The sequence below is a fragment of the Anthonomus grandis genome, chromosome 19 (genome assembly GCF_022605725.1).
Source record: "Anthonomus grandis grandis chromosome 19, icAntGran1.3, whole genome shotgun sequence".
Classification (NCBI taxonomy): Eukaryota; Metazoa; Arthropoda; class Insecta; order Coleoptera; family Curculionidae; genus Anthonomus; species Anthonomus grandis.
The window spans coordinates 7,953,954-7,979,030 of NC_065564.1; the positions used below are offsets into that span (position 1 = coordinate 7,953,954).

Genomic DNA, 25,077 nt, shown 5'->3' on the forward strand with positions numbered 1-25,077 from the left:
TGATAGTTTTTGAGATACAGCTCCTAGGAGTTTCCTTCGAGGCATATTGGATTTGGAACTGCTCACTCACACTCGTCCCTGAATATCTCTGTTAATACTGATCTGATGATGTTTAACCTTATTACCAAAATTTTAGTTTTTAATGAGATCTACAATAATGATAGTAGTGATTTTTCTTGTGAGAACGCTACTTTTTGAGATACAGCTGCCGCAAGATGACAATAAAAAAAATAGCGATGACGTTACAGTGATGACCCTTTATATAAGATTCCGCATTACATTGCATCAATAATTATCAAATAGACGATTAAAATAGTTACATTTGTACGAGATCTTGACCTTATTGCTATTGGTATTATTATCATTAAAAAAAAGATAATAAATAGTTGATATGCGGTAAATACAATGATATGTTGAATATATCAAACTTGAGGCCAAAAAATTGGCAAAAATACCATTCGACGTAATATTTTTTTCAAAAAAATCTGGGTCACAGCCGACCCATCATCAATTTCTATAATTTAACACAGACAATACCACAATACGCTTCTATGTACCCAGCATACTAATTAATTTAACAAAAAAATTATATAAATTCCCTTATGCGTGGTCGAACTCTCAGTATCGTTCACTCTGTCCACGCAGGCATCGATTACGATGAAGGTAAGAGTAAAGATTCACTTTCGTTACACCACACCTCACTCTTTTCACTCATTACAGCCGCTGCTCCTTGTTTTCCTCATGACGTACGTCACGTGCGACCTCTCGCCCTCTCGCTTCCGCCCGCACACCATATACGGACCCCCTCAGCCAAGCAGCAACCTGAGGATCCCCTCAAAGCTCACCATCGAGGATCTGATCCGTTTGACCGAGAGACTCCAGCACGGCAGACCTCAAAACATCCTCCAGCCCTCACTTCAACTTCCCCAAAGCTCCTATGGACCTCCCCAGTTCGCCCAAGCGGGCTCCTCCAACAACCAGCTGCGTCCACCCTCCACCAGCTACGGAGTGCCCGACCTAAGGAACATCGAAACGCTACAGAAGCAAATGGACGCTCTGAAGCCCCCACAGAAGCCCCCCACCGGTTTCAACTCAGCACCTCAGTCCAACCAAGCGAGTTTGTTCCCTCAACAGAGTGAGGGCAGCAACAACGTGCCTCAAGGGCAGTACCTGCCTCCCCTCACCACTCCCAAGACTGCTCAGCAGTCGACCACGACCACCTCAAGACCTCGGACTACCACGGGGGCGCCCAGGGACTTTGAGTACGACTATGAGGCGCCCACTGAGGAGGCCGCCCTCAATGACGACGACAATTCGAACAGCGACAGCCCCAACGTGTCCATTTCCAATGCTGTGGCTGGCGGTACGAACTTCTTTTATCTGCAACAGCCCGATGGGCGGCTGCAGAGGGTGGTGCTGCAAAGATCGAGGGAGCCGAACGGTAAACCTGAGGAGTACGTGGCTAATTATTACTTCCAGAACATCCAGGCGGTGCCCAATGCTGTCTATACGCCTTTGGTCAGCTTGGGTGCTGTGTTGAAGAAGTAGGTTCGATTTGAGTTTGGGTGGAGTTGATGGAGGTTTAATAAAATTATTATTTTTTGAATATTTGTTTTTTTTTCTGAACCGATGTACCTTGGAAAGAAAAATCACTCATTCCTTTTAGGTAGATCTCATTAAAAGTTACAACTTTGATAAAGGCTCCTAACATTATCAGGTCAGTATTTATACAGATATTAAGGGACAAGTGTGAGTGAGCTGTTCTAGGCCTAGTATGCCTCCAGGAGCTGTAACTCAAAAACTATGATTCTCACAAAAAAAATCGCTCTTACTAATTTTGTACATCTCATTAAAAGCTACAACTTTGGTAATAATTTGTTACATCGTCAGATCAATATTAACAGAGATATTAAGGGACAAAGCAGTTCTAGGCCTGGTATGCATCCAATTAAACTTCCAGGAGCTGTAACTCAAAAACCATAATTCTCACAAAAAAAATCACTCTTACTAATTATGTACATCTCATTAAAAGCCACAACTTTGGTAATAACTTGTTACATCGTCAGATCAATATTAACAGAGATATTAAGGGACAAATGTGAGTAAGCAGTTCTAGGCCTAGTATGCGTCCGATTAAACTTCCAGGAGCTGTAACTCAAAAACCATCATTCTCACAAAAAAAATCACTCTTACTAATTTTGTACATCTCATTAAAAGCTACAACTTTGGTAATAACTTGTTACATCGTCAGAACAGTATTAACAAAGATATTAAGGGACAAATGTGAGTAGGCAGTTCTAGGCCTAATATGCCTCGAAACAAACTTCCAAGAGCTGTAACTCAAAAACTATCATTTTCACAAGAAAAATCATTTTAAATATTTTTGTAGATCTCGTTAAGAACTACTTCAGTCAGAACTTTTAACATCGTCAGATTAGTCTTTACGAAGATATTACGGGCAGAGCATGAGTGAGCTCTGTCAAGCTTAATATGCCTCGAGGCAAACTTCCAGGAGCTGTAACTCAAAAACTATCATTCTCACAAAAAAAATCACTCTTAGTAATTTTGTACACCTCATTAAAAGCTACAACTTTGGTAATAACTTGTTACATCGTCAGATCAATATTAACAGAGATATTAAGGGACAAATGTCAGTAAGCAGTTCTAGGCCTAATATGCGTCCAATTAAACTTCCAGGAGCTGTAACTCAAAAACCATCATTCTCACAAAAAAAATCACTCTTACTAATTTTGTACACCTCATTAAAAACTGCAACTTTGCTAATATTCAGTATTATCGTCAGATGAGTATTAAAAGAGATATTAAGGGACAAGTATGAGAGAGCAGTTCTAGACCTAATTTGCATCGAAGCAGACTTCCAGAAGCTGTATCTCGAAAACTATCATTCCTACAAGAAAAATCATACTTACTAATCTTGTACATCTCATTTAAACCTCAACTTTGCTAATATTCAATATTATCGTCAGATCAGTATTAAGAGAGATTTTAAGGGAGAAGTATGAGAGAGCAGTTCTAGACCTAATTTGCATCGAAGCAGACTTCCAGAAGCTGTATCTCAAAAACTATCATTCCTACAAGAAAAATCATTCTTACTAATTTTGTACACCTCATTAAAAGCTACAAGTTTTGTAATAACTTGTTACATCGGCAGATCAATATTAACAGAGATATTAAGGGACAAATGTGAGTGAGCAGTTCTAGTCCTAATATGCCTCGAAGCAAACTTCCAGGAGCTGTATCTCGAAAACTATCATTCCCACAAAAAAAATCACTCTTACTAATTTTGTACATCTCCTTAAAAGCTACAACTTTCGTAAAAACTTGTTACATCGTCAGATCAATATTAACAGAGATATTAAGGAGCAAATGTGAGTAAGCAGTTCTAGTCCTAGTATGCCTCCAATTAAACTTCCAGGAGCTGTATCTCGAAAAATATCAATCTCACAAGAAAAATCACTCTTACCTTTTTTGTAGGTCTTATTAGAGACTACAACTTTGATCATAACCTTTATTAGCGTTAGATCAGTATTAACAGAGATATTGAGGGACAAGTATGAGTTAGCAGTCTCAAGTCCAGTTAGCATGCCTGGAAGCAAACTTAAGATGTATGTCGAAGACTAAAAACCTCACCAGAAAAATCATACACAATTTTCTGGTCCAGGAATATCCAAGGATGATCTGAAGATGCTTCCACAATTTTTGACGAAACGTCGTTAGAAGCTTTCTGTTAACACTGTTTTGAAATATTCTTGTGAAACTGTCAATTACGTTAATTTGTTTTATATATGCCGCTAGTACGTTTCTGATAGATGTGATTTTCGTGATTTAGTGCTAAAGGCTTTATCGTCTCCTTCGTTTGTTCCTCATCTTCATCTTCGTCTTCGTCTTCGTCTTCGTCTTCGTCTTCGTCTTCGTCTTCGTCTTCGTCTTCGTCTTCGTCTTCGTCTTCGTCTTCGTCTTCACCTTCACCTTCACCTTCACCTTCACCTTCACCTTCACCTTCACCTTCACCTTCACCTTCACCTACAGTACAAAAACACCAGGTTATAACGGGATGCGTTCATAACTAAGGGAATGAGAGCACTTTGAAATATCGGAAAAAAAATTCAATTTTCGCCCTCGGTTTTCGAGCTTAAAAATGCGATATCTCGGTTAATATACGAGCTACGACCTTGCAGATGGTCTCATTGGATTCAGAAATACGAAACTAAGTCAAAACGGTTAGAAATTTCTTGATAGTGCCCATAGAAGCCGAGATATCGACCTCTAAAGTTTAGGATTCTGTATTTTTCAAGTATGTTAATTTTTTCTTAGATGTCACTAATACGTTTACGACAGATATGATTTAGTGCTAAAGGCTTCTTCGTTTATTTCATTTGTTTTTCATCTTCTTCATTCTCGTCCTCCTCCTCTTCCCCTTCTTTAGTATATGTTTTTCTCTTCCTTTTTTAATATTTGCACAAACAAAAAAGATGAGCGGCAAGAGAGAGAGATAGAGAGAGAAATTTTAAAAAAATATTAGGCGTGACCAAACCCATGGAACATTATGACATTTGACAACAAGTTTGACATTTCGAACTGTCAATGTCAAAGAAAAATGGCAGTCGCTAATCGTTCATGGTCGCTCTAATGTATTCTTTATTCATAAAAAAAATGTTGCGTGCCATCTCTCCCCTCTTCCCTCTCCTCTTTCTATCTCATTCCTTTTTTTAGGTATATGCTCTTGTCTATTTTTTTGCACACGATTTTATTATTATTATTATTATTATTATTATTATTATTATTATTATTGTTATTATTATTATTTTTATTATTATTATTATTATTATTATTATTATTATTATTATTATTATTATTATCTACTTCAGGTACAAAAAATGAAAATGAATCTAGCTTCTTACAGGCATTTAAAGCCAATTTTGAAGCCTCACAGACATTTGAAGTCAATTTTCAAACCTCACACAATAATAAAACAATTTTTTAGCTTCTTATAAACATTTGAAGCCAATTTTAAAGCATCAAAACCAATTGAAGTCATTTCTTAGCATCTTACAGGCATTTGTAGCCAATTTTAAAGCGTCACAGGCAACTGAAGCCATTTCTTAGCTTCTCATAGGCATTTTAATCCAATTTTGAAGCCTCACAGACAAATTAAGTCATTTTTTAGCTTCTTACCGGTATTTGAAGCTAATTTTGAACCATTACAGACAACTGAAGTAATTTTTTAGCTTCTTACAGGCATTTGAAGCCAATTTTGAAGCCTCACGGACAACTGAAGTGATTTCTTAGCTTCTTACAGGCATTTGAAGCCAATTTTGAGGCCTCACAGACAAATGAAGTAATTTCATAGCTTCTTACAGTTATAATATGCAAGACACGAAGTTATACTAACGTAAGTCAAATTTTAACTGAGGTATTAAGGTATAAAAGTATGAGTGATTAGGTTCAACAGTAATTTGCATCGAAATAAGTTTGCAGCCGCTGTATCTCAAAAAGCGTCGTTCTCACAAAAAAAATCATTCTAACCATTATTGTAGATCTCAATAAAAACTACAATTTTGGTAACTTTTGTTAACATCACGTCAGTATTACCAGAGATATTTAGGAACAAGTGTGAGTGAGCAGTTCCAAGTCCAATATGCCTCGAAACAAAGTTCCAGGAGCTGTATCTCAATAAATATTACTCCTACAAGAAAAATCGTTCTTACTAATTTTTAAGATCTCATTAAAAACTGCAACTTTGATAATAACCCTTAACATCGTCAAATCATTTATAACCGAGATATTAAGGGACAAGTGTGAGTGGGCAGTTCTAGGTCCAATTTGCATCGAAGCAAACTTCCAGAGGCTGTATCTCGAAAAGTGTCATTCTCACAAGAAAAATCATTCTTACTAATTTTCAAGATCTCATTAAAAACTGCAACATTGATAATAACCTTTAACATCGTCGAATCATTTATAAGCGAGATATTAAGGGACAAGTGTGAGTGAGCAGTTCCAAGTCCAATTTGCATCGAAGCAAACTTCCAGGGGCTGTATCTCGAAAAGTGTCATTCTCACAAGAAAAATCATTCTTAGTAATTTTTAAGATCTCATTAGAAACTGCAACTTTGATAATAACCCTTAACATCGTCAAATCATTTATAACCGAGATATTAAGGGACAAGTGTGTGTGGGCAGTTTAGGTCCAATTTGCATAGAAGCAAACTTCCAGAGGCTGTATCTCGAAAAGAGTCATTCTCACAAGAAAAATCATTCTTACTAATTTTTAAGATCTCATTAAAAACTGCAACTTTGATAATAACCCTTAACATCGTCAAATCATTTATAACCGAGATATTAAGGGACAAGTGTGAGTGGGCAGTTCTAGGTCCAATTTGCATCGAAGCAAACTTCCAGAGGCTGTATCTCGAAAAGTGTCATTCTCACAAGAAAAATCATTCTTACTAATTTTCAAGATCTCATTAAAAACTGCAACATTGATAATAACCTTTAACATCGTCGAATCATTTATAAGCGAGATATTAAGGGACAAGTGTGAGTGAGCAGTTCCAAGTCCAATTTGCATCGAAGCAAACTTCCAGGGGCTGTATCTCGAAAAGTGTCATTCTCACAAGAAAAATCATTCTTAGTAATTTTTAAGATCTCATTAGAAACTGCAACTTTGATAATAACCCTTAACATCGTCAAATCATTTATAACCGAGATATTAAGGGACAAGTGTGTGTGGGCAGTTTAGGTCCAATTTGCATAGAAGCAAACTTCCAGAGGCTGTATCTCGAAAAGAGTCATTCTCACAAGAAAAATCATTCTTACTAATTTTCAAGATCTCATTAAAATTGCAACTTTGATAATAACCCTTAACGTCGTCAAATCATTTATAACCGAGATATTAAGGGACAAGTGTGAGTGAGCACCAAGTCCAATTTGCATCGAAGCAAACTTCCAGAGGCTGTATCTCGAAAAGTGTCATTCTCACAAGAAAACTCATTCTTACTAATTTTCAAGATCTCATTAAAAACTGCAACTTTGATAATAACCCTTAACGTCGTCAAATCATTTATAACCGAGATATTAAGGGACAAGTGTGAGTCAGCAGTTCCAAGTCCAATATGCCTCGAACCAAACTTCCAGGAGCTGTATCTCAATAAATATTACTCCTACAAGAAAAATCATTCTCACTAATTTTAAAGATCTCATTAAAAACTGAAACTTTGATAATAACCCTTAACATCGTAAAATCATTTATAACCGAGATATTAAGTCAGAAGGGCGAGCAAGCAATTTCAAGGGGGTGACAACATTTGCCTATAAAACTGAACGTTTAAACATTGATAATTTGCTAATCAATCGGGAATTCTTAAGGTCAATTTCACTTTCGTCAAAACGAAAATGCCCGAAATTATTCACGTATTAAATAATACGCCGCCAGAATTTATTGATTTCACAATTACGTTCTCTAGTATTTCTTTCACACCCTTCATTGCTTCGAATTGAATCACGTTTAAATAATTAATTGAATTAATTCGAGTCGTGCTGTAAGTCAATTTAATTTTTTTTCTAATTTATCTATAATCGGTTTGAGGAAGCACCTCTTGACCCGAGATGCAACAGTGTAATCTAATTTTAATTGAAAAATTATCAAGGTTGCAAAAAATAATAATAGTAATAATAGTAGTAATTTTAGTTTAATCCGTTAATCCTTCTTGTTCTGCTTGAGTGTTACTCCACAATGGTAAGCAGGTTCCATATAATCATTTTTTTAATAATTAAAATTGATAATCTAGTGCATCACTTTTCACTTATTTAATAAAAGGTATTTGGACTTGCCCTACACAAAAACTCGTATAAAAAAACTTCTAACCTTTGGGTTCTCTTGATTTTTTAACAAAAGTCGCAAAAAGCTTTTAGGTATGTTCTAAAACAAAAATCAAGCAAATCGGATCAGTAGGAGCCAAGTTATTGGACAAATTATCCAGGGTTGTCTGATACAGTAAATACTGAATTTATGACACACGAAAACTTGTATAAAGAATATTCTAGTCCAAGGTTTTTTGGGGTTTTTACATGAAAAAATAGTAGAAAGCTTTCAAGAACTTTTTGCAATAAAAATCAAGTGAATCGGATGCCTGGAAGCCGAGTTATTAAGCTTTTTCCCCAAAATTGACTAAAAAATAAAAACTCTATCCTGGTCTATTGGTAAAAGGGCCATATGTACCCTCCCACCGAGTAAACATTTGAAATTTATTATTTATCCACATTTCCAGGCAATTTTCTATTCAAAAATCTCTGGAAAATGCCTTTAGGTTGCTCTGAATTGCCCAATTTTCTCCAGGATTCACCTTTTTCAAATTATCTTTCTTCCTTTATGAATCCCAAGTAGTGAAAGCTCCCCATACAGGAACTGCTGGACTTTAATGTGAATCAGCTGGTTTATTTGGTACTAGTACATTTAAATGGTACAATTAAATGTGTTTCCAATTTTCTCAAGCAATTGATATCGGTGAAATAATATAAATTTAATCTTCAATTTTCCAATTTCCTTAAGGTAGTTACGGTCACTTTTCCAAATTATGTTCACGATAGCTCTAAACTAATTTTTTATTTCTTCCAGGCAGTTGATACGATTTTTGAAATGTTTGAAGATCGTGGAAAAAAAATCAAGCATTCAATTTTCATTTTTCCAAGCAGTTGATTTTTTTAAAATGTTTTTTAACCAGCCAGATAACGTTTTTCAGGCAATTGAGTTCATTTTAGGATAACAAAAATGTGTATATCTTCAAAATTTTTGCCTGTAGTGGTTTGAATTTCCAAGGAATTTGTTAAAAACACTTGCCTTAATACAATACTTTTTGGTTCATGAAGATACTCTTACTACTTCTTTAGATATAGAACTTTGAAGTGAGTGCTTACTTTGAAAATCAAACATGCTTTTTGGAGACCACTAGGCAATTAATTGTATATCTTCAAAGTTTTTCCCTGGACTGATTTAAGTTATTAATAAAATTTGTTAAAAACACTTTTTTTAATACAATATTTCTTGTTTCATGAAGATACTCTTACTACTTTGTAAGATATAGAACTTTGAAGTGAGTTCTCACTTTGAAAATCAAACATGCTTTTTGGAAACCACTGGGCAAATATTTGTATATCTTCAAAGTTTTTGCCTGGACTGATTTGAATTATTAACAAAATTGATTAAAAACACTTGCCTTAATATAATATTTCTTGTTTCATGAAGATACTCTTACTACTTCTTAAGATAGAGGACTTTGACGTGAGTGTTCACTTTGAAGACCTAACATGCTTTTTGGAGACCACTGGGCAAAAGTGTTTATATCTTCAAAATTTTTGCCTGGACTGGTTTGAACCTTTAACAGAATTTATTAAGAACACTTCTATTAATACACTACTTCTTGTTTCATGACGATATTCCTACTACTTTGTAAGATAGACGACTTTGAATTGAGTGCTCACGTTGAAAATCAAACATGCTTTTTGGAGACTACTCGGCAAAAGTGTTTATATCTTCAAAATTTTTGCTTGGACTGGCTTGAACCTTAAATAGAATTTATTAAGAACACTTCTCTTAATACACTACTTCTTGTTTCATGAAGATATTCCTACTACTTTGTAAGATACAGAACTTTGAAGTGAGTGCTCACTTTGAAAATCAAACATGCTTTTTGGAGACCACTGGGCAAAAATGTGTATATCTTCAAAATTTTTGCTTGGACTGATTTGAACCCTTAATAAAATTTGTTAAAAGCATTTATTTTGATCAACAGTCTCGAACATATATTTATATTGAGAATAGGTTACACGTGTTTCGCCCCTAAAGGCATCATCAGCCCTAAAGAAAAATATTAAATAATACAACCTATTTGAATTAAAATATATAATAACAAAAAGTACCTGATCAGTAGCTTCTAAAAATTACATTCTTAAAAACAGCAACTTGTAAGTCTTAGTGGTGACCCTCACGTTGGGCGCCAAAAATGTTGCGCACACTAATTAATTAAATAATAATTATGAATGAATAATGACAAAAAAGAAAATGTTGAAATATTAAAAATACTCCTCTTAATACAATACTTCTTGTTTCATGAAGATTCTCTTACTACTTCTTAAGATAGAGGACTTTGAAGTGAGTGTTCACTTTGAAAATCAAACATGCTTTTTGGAGACCACTGGACAAAAATGTGTATATCTTCAAAATTTTTGCCTAGACTGGTTTGAACCTTAAACAGAATTTATTAAGAACACTTCTCTTAATACACTACTTTTTGTTTCATGAAGATATTCCTACTACTTTGTAAGATACAGAACTTTGAAGTGAGTGCTCACTTTGAAGATCAAATGTGCTTTTCGGAGACCACTGGGCAAATAATTATATATCTTCAAAGTTTTTGCCTGTAGTGGTTTAAATTTTCAAGAAATTTATTAAAAGCACTTCCCTTAATACAATACTTCTTGTTTTGTTACGATACTCTTACTACTTCTTTAGATATAGAGCTTTGAAGTGAGTGCTCACTTTGAAAATCAAACATGCTTTTTGAAGACCACTGGGTAAAAGTGTTTATATCTTCAAAATTTTTGCTTGGACTGGTTTGAACTTTTAACAGAATTTATTAAGAACACTTCTCTTAATACACTACTTTTTGTTTCATGAAGATATTCCTACTACTTTGTAAGATACAGAACTTCGAAGTGAGTGCTCACTTTGAAAATCAAACATGCTTTTTGGAGACCACTGGGCAAAAGTGTTTATATCTTCAAAATTTTTACTTGGACTGGTTTAAACCTTAAATAGAATTTATTAAGAACACTTCTCTTAATATACTGCTTCTTGTTTCATAAGGACATTGTTACTACTTTGTAAGATAGAGGACTTTGAAGTGAGTGCTCACTTTGAAAATCAAACATGCTTTTTGGAGACCACTCGGCAAAAGTGTTTATATCTTCAAAATTTTTACTTGGACTGGTTTAAACCTTAAATAGAATTTATTAAGAACACTTCTCTTAATATACTGCTTCTTGTTTCATAAGGACGTTGTTACTACTTTGTAAGATAGAGGACTTTGAAATGAGTGCTCACTTTGAAAATCAAACATGCTTTTTGGAGACCACTCGGCAAAAGTGTTTATATCTTCAAAATTTTTGCTTGGACTGGTTTGAACTTTTAACAGAATTTATTAAAAATACTTTTCTTAATACAATGCTTCTTGTTTCATGAAGATATTCTTACTACTTTATAAGATAGAGGACTTTGAAGTGAGTGTTCACTTTGAAGACCTAACATGCTTTTTGGAGACCACTGGGCAAAAGTGTTTATATCTTCAAAATTTTTGCCTGGACTGGTTTGAACCTTAAACAGAATTTATTAAGAATACTTCTCTTAATATACTACTTCTTGTTTCATGACGATATTCCTACTACTTTGTAAGATAGAGGACTTTGAAGTGAGTGCTCACTTTGAAAATCAAACATGCTTTTTGGAGACCACTGGGCAAAAGTGTGTATATCTTCAAAATTTCTGCCCGGACTGGTTTGAACCTTAAACAGAATTTATTAAGAACACTTCTCTTAATACACTACTTCTTGTTGCATGAAGATATTCCTACTAGTTTGTAAGATAGAGGACTTTGAATTGAGTGCTCACTTTGGAGTTCAAACATCCTTTTTGGAGACCACTGGGCAAAAACTTGTATATCTTAAAAATATTTATTTGGATTGGTTGCTCTTATTTGCCCAATTTGGTCAGGGATTCTTCTTCCTCACTTTCTTCCCGATTTAATCCTAAACTGATCGGATGAAATTTTAAATTCCTGGGAGGCATCAATACACCACTCACCCTCCTGGAATAATCCAGAAAATTACTCCTTAAGCCTACAAAACCGAAACAATTGTAACAATTCCTGAGACCATAGACCTGGAATATATCTAAAATTCCTGGATCAGCCTGGAATAAAATGATAAACGCAGTTTTCTTCTTCTTATCGCAGAACCTCCAGCTGTTCATCTTCCTCTTGACAGCAACCACATTGGCTCAATGCTGCTCATCTAGCGGCTGCTACTCGAGCCACTGCAGCTCTTCGTGCTGCCAAGGGACTAGCAACAATTGTTGCAAGGAGCGACAGAGCCTTTGCTGCAACCAACATGTGCAGTCGTGTTGTCAGGACAGTTGCTGCGAGAATTATTTTAGACAAGGATGTGAGAGATGTCCTCCTACCAATCCATGCTCTTCTACCACTAGTCGACCTCCTCCTCCTCTTCCTCCTATGCCTCCCTCACCACCCTCACCTCCCTTGCCCCCCTTACCACCCAGCCCTCAGCCCTTCGCTCCCACCTCAAATGTTAACAATAATTCGATAGTTATTCCAACGAACATTACGGTGCAGAACGAGATTCACAGCGAGACACGTATACAGGTAGGAGTACACGCTTTCATTGCAATTTAATTACGATTCCTTTCATTTCAGGTGCCTGTTTCGGTGGACGTCAACAACGTAAACAATATAAACATCCATCCGGCTGATCACGAAAACAGCCACGACCACCATAACCACACCACGACGGTAATAAACGAAACTGTAACCGTCAAAATTCCGGTCTACGTGCCCATCCGCATACCAATCCCGATACCCTATCGACCCATCATCCCCACTCCGCCCCACCCACAGCCGCACGGCTGTTGTCCCGTGGTCCAGCCGTGCGTGCCCTACAGCTTCGCCGGCTGTCAACAGATGTCGTATCAGTGTTCCTCCACTTGTATGACGTCACCGGTCTATCAGCCAATGGACGTGTGCGGCGGCGGCTGTATGAAGCGCGGCTTGGCTGTAGGGTCGCAGTGTCACATGGAGGGCGGCTGTAGCACCGGTCTGGTCAATTGCGGGCAATGTCGGAACGACTTTTTCGAGAGCTACGAGGGTTTCGTGCGCTGTTCGGGCTGTTTCGTGCCGATGGAGTGGGGGGCGTACGGCCAGGGGTTCGTGTGAATTTTGTGCGGTTTTTTGTCGTACGTTTGACGTAGCATCAGACACTCCCGTGAAAGTTTGTTATTATGTCTCTCCCTTCAGCGCTCTTATTGGTGCCCACCAGCCACGTGTTTATAACAGATAACCTACAATTTTTTACGGAAGTGTCTAGTGTAACGTCGAACGTACTTTTAAAAGTGTTCATGCATGTTATTGCTATTTTGTTATTATATAGGCGTTGTTTAAATAAATAAACATAATGTTAATCGGAAGTGTGTTTTAAGAAAGGATCCAGAGTTGTCACATGTACAGTGTGTTTAAGCAACAAGGCGCGCATGTCCGTCATTTTGACTGGGAGGACCGTCATCTTTACACCTAAAGGAGGTTTAAGAGCCACTCCCAAATCCCCTCTCTTTTTAATAGACTATTTCGGTTATAAGTCTCTCTTTGTCAAACTTATTCATTTGGTTATGAATACTTAACCTCACTAAAGGACATAACCTAACAACAATCAGGCACGAGATGCTGTCTGTAAATGCTCCAAATGCCGAAAAAAGAGATAGAAGTTAGGCCACGCCCAAATATTGGATCTGCAGGATTCTTGACAATTTGGTGGATGCTCCGATTATTGAATATGAGAATTTTCTTGATATTCAATAAAGGATAACATTAATCACTATCTTGACGTTTTGGTGAATGCACGAGGAATATTATGGTGAATTAATAAAATGAGATAAATAAAAAGAGAAGGGTTATTATTCACTAATGTAGAGGGGTCCCTGAGGATGGATGTGAGGGTAGAAACGTGCTTCTGCGTTAACAACTCGAGTCTTCAGGGCAGCTTTGGTTGGGACGTTTTTGTTGTCAGCTTTTCACTATTTTCGAGGAGATTTTCATGAAATAATTAGAATTTTGTTAAACGTATTTTGAGGCAAGAAATGGAGTTTCTTTACCAACAATTTCATATACGAACGATCCGTGTACCTCAAAAACTCTTTTAGTTAGAGGCAATTTTGTTAACCAAGGTCCAAGAGACACCAAATTTGAAGTTTTCAAACCCATATGACATTTTTGCTCATAATTCAGCAAATACTCAAGATATTTCCATAATTTTTTCACAGTTAAATAATAGCCTTTCCAAGGATGGATTTAAGGGTAAAAACATAATTTTTGGTTAAGGATTTAGAAAGTTAGGGCACTTTTGGTTGAAGCCTTTTTTTGCAATTTTTTTTTCACCAATTTTTTATATTTTTGTAAATAACTTTACAAAATAATTGGAATATTTTTAAAAGGATGTTACTCCATGAAAGGAATTTTCTTTACCAACAATTTCATATATGAACGATTCTTGTACCTTAAAAACTCTCTGAGTTAGAGGCAATTTTGTCAGCCAAGGTCCAAGACCCCTCAAATTTGAAGTTTTCAAACTCACACTGTAACATGAAGGTTTTTATTCCTTACCAGACATTTTTGGGCATAACTTAATAACCACTCAAGATATTTTCATAATTTTTTCACAGTAAAATAATAGCCTTCCCGAGGATGGATTAAAGGGTAAAACGCTATTTTCGGTTAAATATTTGGGAAGCTAGGGCAGTTTTGGTTAGAGCATTTTTTTTTTGACAAATTTTTTCAATTTTTGTGAATATTTTTACAAAATAATTAGAATATTATAAAAACGATGTTAGTTTAAGAAAGGGTATTTCTTTAACAACAAATTCATATATTAACGTTTTTTGTACTTTCAAAACTCTCTGAGCAAGGGGCAATTTTGTCAACCAAGGTCCAAGAGACACCAAATTTGAAGTTTTCAAACCCATATGACCCTTTTGGCCATAATTTAGCAAATACTTAAGATATTTTCATAATTTTTTCACAGCTAAATAATAGCCTTCCCGAGGATGGATTTAAGGGTAAAAACGTTATTTTCGGTTAAACATTTGGGAAGTTAGGGCACTTTTGGTTGAAGCCTTTTTTTGCAAGTTTTTTTTCACCAATTTTTTATATTTTTGTGAATAACTTTACAAAATAATTGGAATATTTTTAAAAGGATGTTACTGCAAGAAAGGAATTTTCTTTACCAACAATTTCATATATGAACGATTCCTGTACCTTAAAAACTCTCTGAGTTAGAGGCAATTTTGTCAGCCAAGGTCCAAGACTTCTCAAATTTGAAGTTTTCAAACTCACACACAATATGAAGGTTTTTATTTATTACCAGACATTTTTGGGCATAACTTAATAACCACTCAAGATATTTTTATAATTTTTTCACAGTTAAATAATAGCCTTCCCAAAGATGGATTTAAGGGTAAAAACGTTATTTTCGGTTAAAGATTTGGGAAGTTAGGGCAGTTTTGGTTGGAAGATTTTTTTTGACAATTTTTGTGAATATTTTTACAAAATATTTGGAATATTGTAAAAACGATGCTAGTCCAAAAAATGGTATTTCTTTGGCAACAAATTCATATATTAACGTTTCTTGTACCTTCAAAACTCTCTGAGCTAGGGGCAATTTTGTCAACCAAGGTCCAAGAGACACCAAATTTGAAGTTTTTAAACCCATTTGACATTTTTGGTCATAATTCAGCAAATACTCAGGATATTTTCATAATTTTTCACAGGTTAATAATAGCCTTTCCGAGGATGGATTTCAGGGTAAAAACCTAATTTTTGGTTAAAGATTTGGGAAGTTAGGGCAGTTTTGGTTGAAGCGTTTTTTTGCAATTTTTTTTCATCAATTTTTTATATTTTTGTGAATAACTTTACAAAATAATTGGAATATTTTTAAAAGGACATTACTGCAAGAAAGGAATTTTCTTTACCAACAATTTCATATATGAACGATTCTTGTACCTTAAAAACTCTCTGAGTTAGAGACAATTTTGTCAGTCAAGGTCCAAGACCCCTCAAATTTGAAGTTTTCAAACACACACTGCAACATGAAGGTTTTTATTCATTACCAGGCATTTTTGAGCATAACTTAATAACCACTCAAGATATTTTCATATTTTTTTTACACTTCAATAATAACCTTCCTGAGGATGAATTTAAGGGTAAAAACGTTATTTTCGGTTAAAGATTTGGGAAGCTAGAGCAGTTTTGGTAAGAGCATTTTTTTTTACAATTTTTTTCAATTTTTGTGAATATTTTTACAAAATAATTAGAATATTATAAAAACGATGTTAGTCCAAGAAAGGGTATTTCTTTGGCAACAAATTCATATATTAACGTTTTTTGTACCTTCAAAACTCTCTGAGCTAGGAGCAATTTTGTCAACCAAAGTCTAAGAGACACCAAATTTGAAGTTTTCAAACCCATATGACACTTTTGGCCATAATTTAGCAAATACTTAAGATATTTTCATAATTTTTTCACAGCTAAATAATAGCCTTCCCGAGGATAGATTTAAGGGTAAAAACGTTAATTTCGGTTAAGGATTCGGGAAGTTAGGGCACTTTTGGTTGAAGTCTTTTTTTGCAATTTTTTTTTCACCAATTTTTTATATTTTTGTAAATAACTTGACAAAATAATTGAAATATTTTTAAAAGGATGTTACTGCAAGAAAAAAATTTTCTTTACCAACAATTTCATATAAGAACGATTCTTGTACCTCAAAAACTTTCTGAGTTAGAGACAATTTTGTCAGTCAAGGTCCAAGACCCCTCAAATTTGAAGTTTTCAAACTCACACTGTAACATGAAGGTTTTTATTCAATACCAGGCATTTTTGAGCATAACTTAATAACCACTCAAGATCTTTTCATATTTTTTTTACACTTCAATAATAACCTTCCTGAGGATGAATTTAAGGGTAAAAACGTTATTTTCGGTTAAAGATTTGGGAAGCTAGAGAAGTTTTGGTAAGAGCATTTTTTTTTACAAATTTTTTCAATTTTTGTGAATATTTTTACAAAATAATTAGAATATTGTAAAAACGATATTGGTCCAAGAAAGGGTATTTTTTTGGCAACAAATTCATATATTAAGGTTTCTTGTACCTTCAAAATTCTCTGAGCTAGGGGCAATTTTGTCAACCAAGGTCCAAGAGACACCAAATTTGAAGTTTTCAAACCCATATGACATTTTTGGTCATAATTCAGCAAATACTCAGGATATTTTCATAATTTTTCACAGTTAAATAATAGCCTTTCCGAGGATGGATTTAAGAGTAAAAACGTTATTTTTGGTTAAAGATTTGGGAAGTTAGGGCACTTTTGGTTGAAGCCTTTTTTTGCAATTTTTTTTTCACCAATTTTTTATATTTTTGTGAATAACTTTACAAAATAATTGGAATATTTTTAAAAGGATGTTACTGCAAGAAAGGAATTTTCTTTACCAACAATTTCATATATGAACGTTTCCTGTACCTTAAAAACTCTCTGAGTTAGAGGCAATTTTGTCAGCCAAGGTCCAAGGCCCCTCAAATTTGAAGTTTTCAAACTCACACTGCAACATGAAGGTTCTTATTCCTTACCAGACATTTTTGGGCATAACTTAATAACCACTTAAGATATTTTCATAATTTTTTTACATTTGAATACTAATCTTCCCGAGGATGGATTTAAGGGTAAAAACATTATTTTCGGTTAAAGATTTGGGAAGTTAGGGCAGTTTTGGTTGGAGCATTTTTTTTGACAAATTTTTTCTATTTTTATAAATATTTTTACAAAATAATTAGAATATTATAACAGCGATGCTAGTCTAAGAAAGGGTATTTCTTTGGCACCAAATTCATATATTAACGTTTTTTGTACCTTCAAAACTCTCTGAGCTAGGGGCAATTTTGTCAACCAAAGTCTAAGAGACACCAAATTTGAAGTTTTCAAACCCATATGACATTTTTGGTCATAATTCAGCAAATACTAAGGATATTTTCATAATTTTTCACAGTTAAATAATAGCCTTTCCGAGGATGGATTTCAGGGTAAAAACCTAATTTTTGGTTAAAGATTTGGGAAGTTAGGGCAGTTTTGGTTGAAGCGTTTTTTTGCAATTTTTTTTCATCAATTTTTTATATTTTTGTGAATAACTTTACAAAATAATTGGAATATTTTTAAAAGGACATTACTGCAAGAAAGGAATTTTCTTTACCAACAATTTCATATATGAACGATTCTTGTACCTTAAAAACTCTCTGAGTTAGAGGCAATTTTGTCAGCCAAGGTCCAAGACCCCTCAAATTTGAAGTTTTCAAACTCACACTGTAACATGAAGGTTTTTATTCCTTACCAGACATTTTTGGGCATAACTTAATAACCAGTCAAGATATTTTCATAATTTTTTACATTTAAATAATAACCTTCCCGAGGATGGATTTAAGGGTAAAAACGTTATTTTCGGTTAAAGATTTGGGAAGTAAGGGCAGTTTTGGTTGAAGCCTTGAAGACAAAATAATTGGAATATTTTTAAAAGCATGTTATTCTAAGAAAGGAATTTTCTTTACCAACAATTTCATATATGAACGTTTTTTGTACCTCGAAAACTCTCTGAGTTAGAGGCACTTTTGTCAGTCATGGTCCAAGACCCAACTCACATTACATCAACATTTTTATTCATTACCAGACATTTTTGGTCATAACTTAACATCCACTCAAGATATTTTTATAATTTTTTCACATCAATATAGAGGGTTTCCTGAGGAAGGATTTGAGGGTAAAAACGTGGATGTGCATTAACAATTTGAAACTTTAGGACAGTTCTAGTTGGAACATCTTTTTATTAACATAACTTGGGATCCATTTAAGATATTTTCATAATTTTCTTACCACAAAACAAGGAAATTCCTGATAAATTTGAGGATAAAAAGCTGATTATAATTTAAAAACTTATAGTCAAATATTATCAATAACAAAAGACCAGATAAATTAAAACTTTATTTAATAACACAATAAAAAAAATGCATTTTACAACATTTATCACTAATTAAAACCAATTTTATTTACTACTACTGTCCCCACTCCTCAAAATTATCATCGAAAAAATGCTCTGCTTTGAACTTAATCAAAGATGGAGGTAAGTCGATTCTATTTGCAAAACTCTCCGGATAAGTCCATGGGGTGTTAATAACGTTCGGATCATGTTTCGTTGCTATTTTATCATATTTCTCCAGCCAGGATTCTACCGATGGAATGGCAGTCTTCATTTCATGCTCCTTCTGCTTAATCAGGTCCACTTGTTCCACTGGAAAAGGGAAGTTTTCACTTAAATATCCTCCGAAACTTTCCAGGAATATTCCAGTAATTTATTAAGGGTTTAATTAATTGAGTGCATAAATAATTAAACTAAATCTAAAGACCCTTAACAGTACTTTCTTATTCAACTATAAGACTATAAAGTGAACTGACCTTGCTGCCGAAGCTGACAAAGTTGCTCGGTACTGTAGTGTGTATATTTACAACTGCCTTCAAACATACACGTGCCAGACTGAAAAAACTTCCTGCACGGTTGCTTTAGCAGCTCCTCCCTAAGAATAACCGCGGGTTCTATAAGATATCATCTCTAAAATACCGAAATAATTGGGGTTAATTCTTCAACCCACCTCTACACTGTTGATAGTGCAAATTTCGTAATTTCACATGGTTGGCACTCTGCAAGTGCTTTCTACGAGCCTCCAGCTCGTCCACGAACGTTTTGTCACAGTATTCACAGTAGTACCTACGCCCCATCACTCACAAAAAAAGATAAATAATAAATTTAAGCATAGGAGTAAACAAACACAAAGTGAGGTTATGGTATACGTCAATAGACAAGCTGGTGACGTATGTCATCATAAGTCAAGACGCTGTTGCCAGATTGAGAATTATAGTGAAAACCTTATTAAAATGATAATAAGTTTAGTGTGCGTTAAGGGTTGGGGTTGTTGTAAATTGCATGTTAGGTTTGATATAAATATTAATGCATTATCTTACATGGGAAATTTAAAGCTAAAATTACCCCAATAAGGTTTCAACTTAGTATTTAACTATGAAAAAACTTCCTAATCTGAGTAATATAAATTAAACAAAATATTATCGCTAAAAAACTGTACAACTTATTTCATATTTCATTATTTATGGCTTTTTAAATACCATTAATAACTTCTATATTAATCTGATATCTACCTACTTCCACCGCACGCCGGCAACACGGCAAACAATAATACCGGTACGTCCCAAACTATTTACGTGCATTAGACAAGGATGGAGCACTATGACGTAAGTCGCACACCATATCTCGAGTTTGTTTACAAAATGTGACATCCCTGTCAGTCGAACTTCACCCGTCGCGTCGTGTGTTTGTGTTTTTGATTTTTTGTTTATTTTCGTGTTTTTCTTGTTTATTTTTGCGAAATTTTCACTTTGTTTGTTCGTTTACACGTTATTTTGTGTGTTTTTTAAGTGTTCCCGCTGTGGCATGGTTTGAATCAGGTACGTTTTATTCATGTAATTCGTTGACCCCCCTTGTAAATTGCTTAAATTATTGTTAATTGAGTCCCAGCATGTGCACGTATATTTTGTGTAGCCTTGACCATAGATCAGCAGGAAATTTAGTTTTTTTAATGTTTTGCCATAAATTGATGTCATTAGCAAGCAATTTAAATAAAACATTAAAAAAAAACTTAATGGTTTCATACTGGGGCTCAATAGAATTTTATTTATATATACCTCTATATAATAATCTAATACTCCCCCCAATAAACCCCATTTTTATTGAACCCGAAGATGATCCTTTCAGTACTTCAGGTACAAATTCATTTATGATCTTTTTTGTTATTACCTGCCTTACTTCTATTCCCTTATTCTGAAAGGTTAGTTTGCTAGTGGGTTATATTTGCTCGACAAGTGGATATTGCTCGGGTGGCCCCCAAGGTTCCCTGACCTAACCCCCTTGATTTTTTTATATGGTGTACTGGAAGGATTATCTCCAGAATTCCATTCAAATAAATATCTGGATTATAAGGAGTGTAGTTGTCTTTTTTTATCACCCTATACTGGACCCAATTTGGAAATTAATCGAGTAAAGTACTTACACATTAAATGCATTGGAGAAGCCATTATCCGAGCAGGTTGAACTTGACTTACCTGAAAAGAAGTGAAAAGAGTATTGGTGAGACATTAATTAATATTATATGTATTATATTAATGGTCATTTATGAAGTGATTAGTAAGGGAAACTGTTGGATAACCTAATTTATGTATATGGGCCATTTTTGGCCACCCTGTATGTAAATAAAACGACGGTCAATAAAATGGCGGAAGCAAGGCGTTACATTTTACCATTTCGATGTACTTTACTTCCCGAACGTAATAGTAATCTGATCCTATTGACTGCATTTCACCATTTAAATGCAACATACAGAGGTAATATTGCATATATAAAAGTACTGTTTTGCAACGCTCTAGTGAATAAAATTGTCATAACGGATGTACCGAGTGTTCTGATGTGAGAAAATTGTTTTTTTTTATACATCATATCCATCGGAGTATCATTAATCTTATTTTAGGGTCTCTTAGCTAAATGTGAGCCTAACTAAGGAAGTAATGAAGTCACAAGAATTCTTTATATATCAAATTGTTCCATATGAGTTGCATCAACTTTGAGTGAAAACCGCAATGTATTGCCTCAAATAGTTTTTGAGTTATCAGGGATCAAAGTTGAAAATTGTGAATATTGTAAATTTTGTTCCTAAATTCCCATTTGAGCCTCTCTTAGGTCCTTCCCTCTTAAATCTGCGTCTAACTCAGAAAGTACTTAAGCTACAAGAATTCTTCATATATCAAATTATTCCATATGAATTGCATCAACTTTGAGTGAAAACCGCAATGAAGTGCCTCAAATAGTTTTTGAGTTATCAGGGATCAAAGTTTAACAATTGTGAAAAAAATTGCTTTTAAATATGGCTTAACCAAATGGGATGTAGCTTATTAAGTTTTGTACCTAAATAATTTTTTTAAGCATGAAATATGTCCTTAAAGACCTCTTTAAATATTACTAAAATCTCTTAAAGAATATCTTCACTTTAATTAAGTTTTTAAATTTTGTTCCTAAATTCCCATTTGAGTCTCTCTTAGGTCCTTCCCTGTTAAATTTGCATATAACTCAGAAAGTACTTAAGCTACAAGAATTCTTCATATATCAACTTGTTCCATATGAGTTGCATTAACTTTGAATGAAAAACGCACTGAAGTGCCTCAAGTAGTTTTTGAGTTATCACGGATCAAAGTTGAAAAATTGTGAAAAAAATGCATTTAAATAGGGCCTAAACAAATGGGATGTAGCTTATTAAGTTTGGCACCTAAACAATTTTTTTTTTTGCATGAAATAAGTCCTTAAGGGTCTCGTTAAATGCTCAGAAAAAAATCCCTTAAAGGACGTCTTCACTTTAAATATTTTTCAAATTTTGTTCCTAAATTCCCATTTGAGCCTTTCTCAGGTCCTTCCCTGTTAAATTTGCGTCTAACTCAGAAAGTACTTAAGCTACAAGAATTCTTCATATATCAAATTGTTCCATATGAGTTGCATCAACTTTGAGTGAAAACCGCAGTGAAGTGCCTCAAACAGTTTTTGAGTTATCAGGGATCAAAGTTGAAAATTGTGAATATTGTAAATTTTGTTCCTAAATTCCCATTTGAGCCTCTCTTAGGTCCTTCCCTGTTAGATTTGCGTATAACTCAGAAAGTACTTAAGCTACAAGAATTCTTCATATATCAAATTGTTCCATATGAGTTGCATCAACTTTGAGTGAAAACCGCACCGAAGTGCCTCAAATAGTTTTTGAGTTATCAGGGATCAAAGTTGAACAATTGTGAAAAAAATTGCATTTAAATAGGGCTTAACCAAATGGGATGTGGCTTATTAAGTTTGGCACCTAAACAATTTTTTTATGCATGAAATAAGTCCTTAAGGATCTCGTTAAATGCTCAGAAAAAATCCCTTAAAGGACGTCTTCACTTTAATTATTTTTAAATTTTGTTCCTAAATTCCCATTTGAGCCTCTCTTAGGTCCTTCCCTGATAAATCTGCGTCTAACTCAAAAAGTACTTAAGCTACAAGAATTCTTCATATATCAAATTGTTCCATATGAGTTGCAACAACTTTGAGTGAAAACCGCACTGACGTGCCTCAAATAGTTTTTGAGTTATCAGGGATCAAAGTTCAAAATTGTGAAAAAAATTGCATTTAAATAGGGCTTAACCAAATGGGATGTGGCTTATTAAGTTTGGCACCTAAATAATTTTTTTATGCATGAAATACGTCCTCAAGGATCCTTTTAAACACCCAGAAAATAATCCCTTAAAAAACATTTTCACTTTAATTATTTTTCAAATTTTGTTCCTAAATTCCCATTTGAGCCTCTCTTAGGTCCTTCCCTGATAGATTTGCGTATAACTCAGAAAGTACTTAAGCTACAAGAATTCTTCATATATCAAATTGTTCCATATGAGTTGCATTAACTTTGAGTGAAAACCGCACTGAAGTGCCTCAAATAGTTTTTGAGTTATCAGGGATCAAAGTTGAACAATTGTGAAAAAAATTGCTTTTAAATATGGCTTAACCAAATGGGATGTACCTTATTAAGTTTGGCACCTAAACAATTTTTTTATGCATGAAATAAGTCCTTAAGGATCTCGTTAAATGCTCAGAAAAAATCCCTTAAAGGACGTCTTCACTTTAATTATTTTTAAATTTTGTTCCTAAATTCCCATTTGAGCCTCTCTTAGGTCCTTCCCTGTTAAATTTGCATATAACTCAGAAAGTACTCAAGCTACAAGAATTCTTCATATATCAAATTGTTCCATATGAGTTGCATCAACTTTGAGTGAAAACCGCACTGAAGTGCCTCAAATAGTTTTTGAGTTATCAGGGATCAAAGTTGAACAATTGTGAAAAAAATTGTACTTAAATATGGCTTAACCAAAGGGGCTGTAACTTCTAAAGTAGTGCTCCTAAAAAAATGTTTTATATATGAAATTGATCCCTAAGAATCCCTCTACTCATTTCCCGAAAAACCCGACGTGATTCATGCATATATACCCCAAATTTTAATATTTAACTTTCCACTGCGTTGACTCATATGTAGATCAGATTATGAACGCCATTCTAATAAGACGGTATTGTTTTTATTCATTAAGCAATCTCGGTTCGGATTCGTGGTATTTTGTGGTTTTTATGGGCGGTGGTTTACCAAATGGTTACATATATTGGCATAGTTAATAAATGGTTACGTAAGTGGCTAAAAAAAGAATTAATGCCAAAAACAAGTGCTTGAAACCTCAAGGAAAAATTGACCACAAGTTATATATCACATTCCGTACAAATCCACTTAGTAACAACATTAGATTGAGTGAATTCAGGTGTTGTCTCAATATTGCTTAAGAGTTTTATTACAAGCTTTAACAGAACCCATAGGAGCTCTTATATGAACTAAAGAGTCTTCAGATTTAAATGGTGCTTTAAGCATGTTAGTCAATGGTTTTTATATTTTATTTTAAAACCATTTTATTTATTTTAATGAGATCTACTGAAATGGTTAGAGTAATTTTTTCTGTAACACTGATAGTTTTCGAGAAAGAGCTCCTGGAAGTTTGTCTTCATGCAAATTAAGTTTGTCGCTGCTTACTCACACTTTAACCTAAATATCTCAGTAAATATCAATCTTACGATGATGAAGGTAAGTATATAACTTGTATATTTTAAGGAGGACTACAAAAATGGTTAAAGTAATTTTTTCTGTAACACTAATAGTTTTCGAGAAAAAGCTCCTGGAAGTTCGTCTTCATGCAAATTAAGTTTGTTACTGCTTACTGACTCTTTAACCTAAATATCTTAGTAAATATTAATCTTACAATGATGAAGGTTACTATAGAAGTTGTAAATTTTAATGAGGACTATAAAAATGGTTAGAGTAATTTTTTTTGTAACACTAATAGTTTTCGAGAAAGAGCTCCTGGAAATTTATCTTCATGCAAATTAAGTTTGTCACTGCTTACTCACACTTTAACCTAAATATCTCAGTAAATATCAATCTTACAATGATGAAGGTAAGTATATAACTTGTATATTTTGAGGAGGACTACAAAAATGGTTAAAGTAATTTT

The 25,077-nt window shown here is 34.2% G+C and overlaps 6 protein-coding genes across 13 annotated transcripts in view; 3 read left to right on the forward strand and 3 right to left on the reverse strand.

The window, feature by feature from the left end:
* LOC126747559 (sex peptide receptor) overlaps window positions 1-25,077 on the reverse strand; it is a 489,101-nt gene that overhangs the window by 258,986 nt on the left and 205,038 nt on the right. The window lies entirely within an intron of this gene.
* The window catches only part of LOC126747561 (uncharacterized), a 127,259-nt gene continuing 102,626 nt past the window's right edge, over window positions 445-25,077 (forward strand). For 3 of the 4 annotated variants that reach the window (XM_050456294.1, XM_050456293.1, XM_050456295.1), the window contains exons 1-2: window positions 445-663; window positions 721-1,596. In XM_050456294.1, the coding sequence (XP_050312251.1) occupies window positions 658-663; window positions 721-1,548 (834 nt within the window). In that variant the 5' untranslated portion in view covers window positions 445-657 and the 3' untranslated portion in view covers window positions 1,549-1,596. Of the gene's footprint in view, window positions 664-720; window positions 1,603-25,077 lie in introns of those variants that run through there. The other variant, XM_050456296.1, reaches the window with a different exon arrangement.
* Window positions 3,791-5,120, reverse strand: LOC126747192 (uncharacterized). The gene is made up of 2 exons (XM_050455694.1): window positions 5,075-5,120; window positions 3,791-4,044 (listed from the first exon to the last, which is right to left on the reverse strand). The coding sequence occupies exons 1-2, from the start codon at window positions 5,118-5,120 to the stop codon at window positions 3,791-3,793; spliced, it is 300 nt and encodes a 99-aa protein (XP_050311651.1).
* Window positions 7,594-13,270, forward strand: LOC126747560 (spore coat protein SP85-like). The gene is made up of 3 exons (XM_050456292.1): window positions 7,594-7,756; window positions 12,027-12,452; window positions 12,504-13,270. Exons 1-3 carry the CDS (start codon window positions 7,754-7,756, stop codon window positions 13,017-13,019), a joined length of 945 nt encoding a protein of 314 aa, XP_050312249.1. The 5' UTR covers window positions 7,594-7,753; the 3' UTR covers window positions 13,020-13,270.
* LOC126747564 (zinc finger matrin-type protein 5) lies at window positions 18,861-19,742 on the reverse strand. The gene is made up of 3 exons (XM_050456303.1): window positions 19,539-19,742; window positions 19,345-19,482; window positions 18,861-19,180 (listed from the first exon to the last, which is right to left on the reverse strand). The coding sequence occupies exons 1-3, from the start codon at window positions 19,663-19,665 to the stop codon at window positions 18,945-18,947; spliced, it is 501 nt and encodes a 166-aa protein (XP_050312260.1). The 5' UTR covers window positions 19,666-19,742; the 3' UTR covers window positions 18,861-18,944.
* Window positions 20,253-25,077, forward strand: part of LOC126747555 (pleckstrin homology-like domain family B member 1) — a 170,412-nt gene continuing 165,587 nt past the window's right edge. Inside the window, exon 1 of the mRNA XM_050456278.1 lies at window positions 20,253-20,406. The gene's annotated coding sequence lies outside the window, so the exon portion shown is untranslated. The remainder of the gene's footprint in view (window positions 20,407-25,077) is intronic.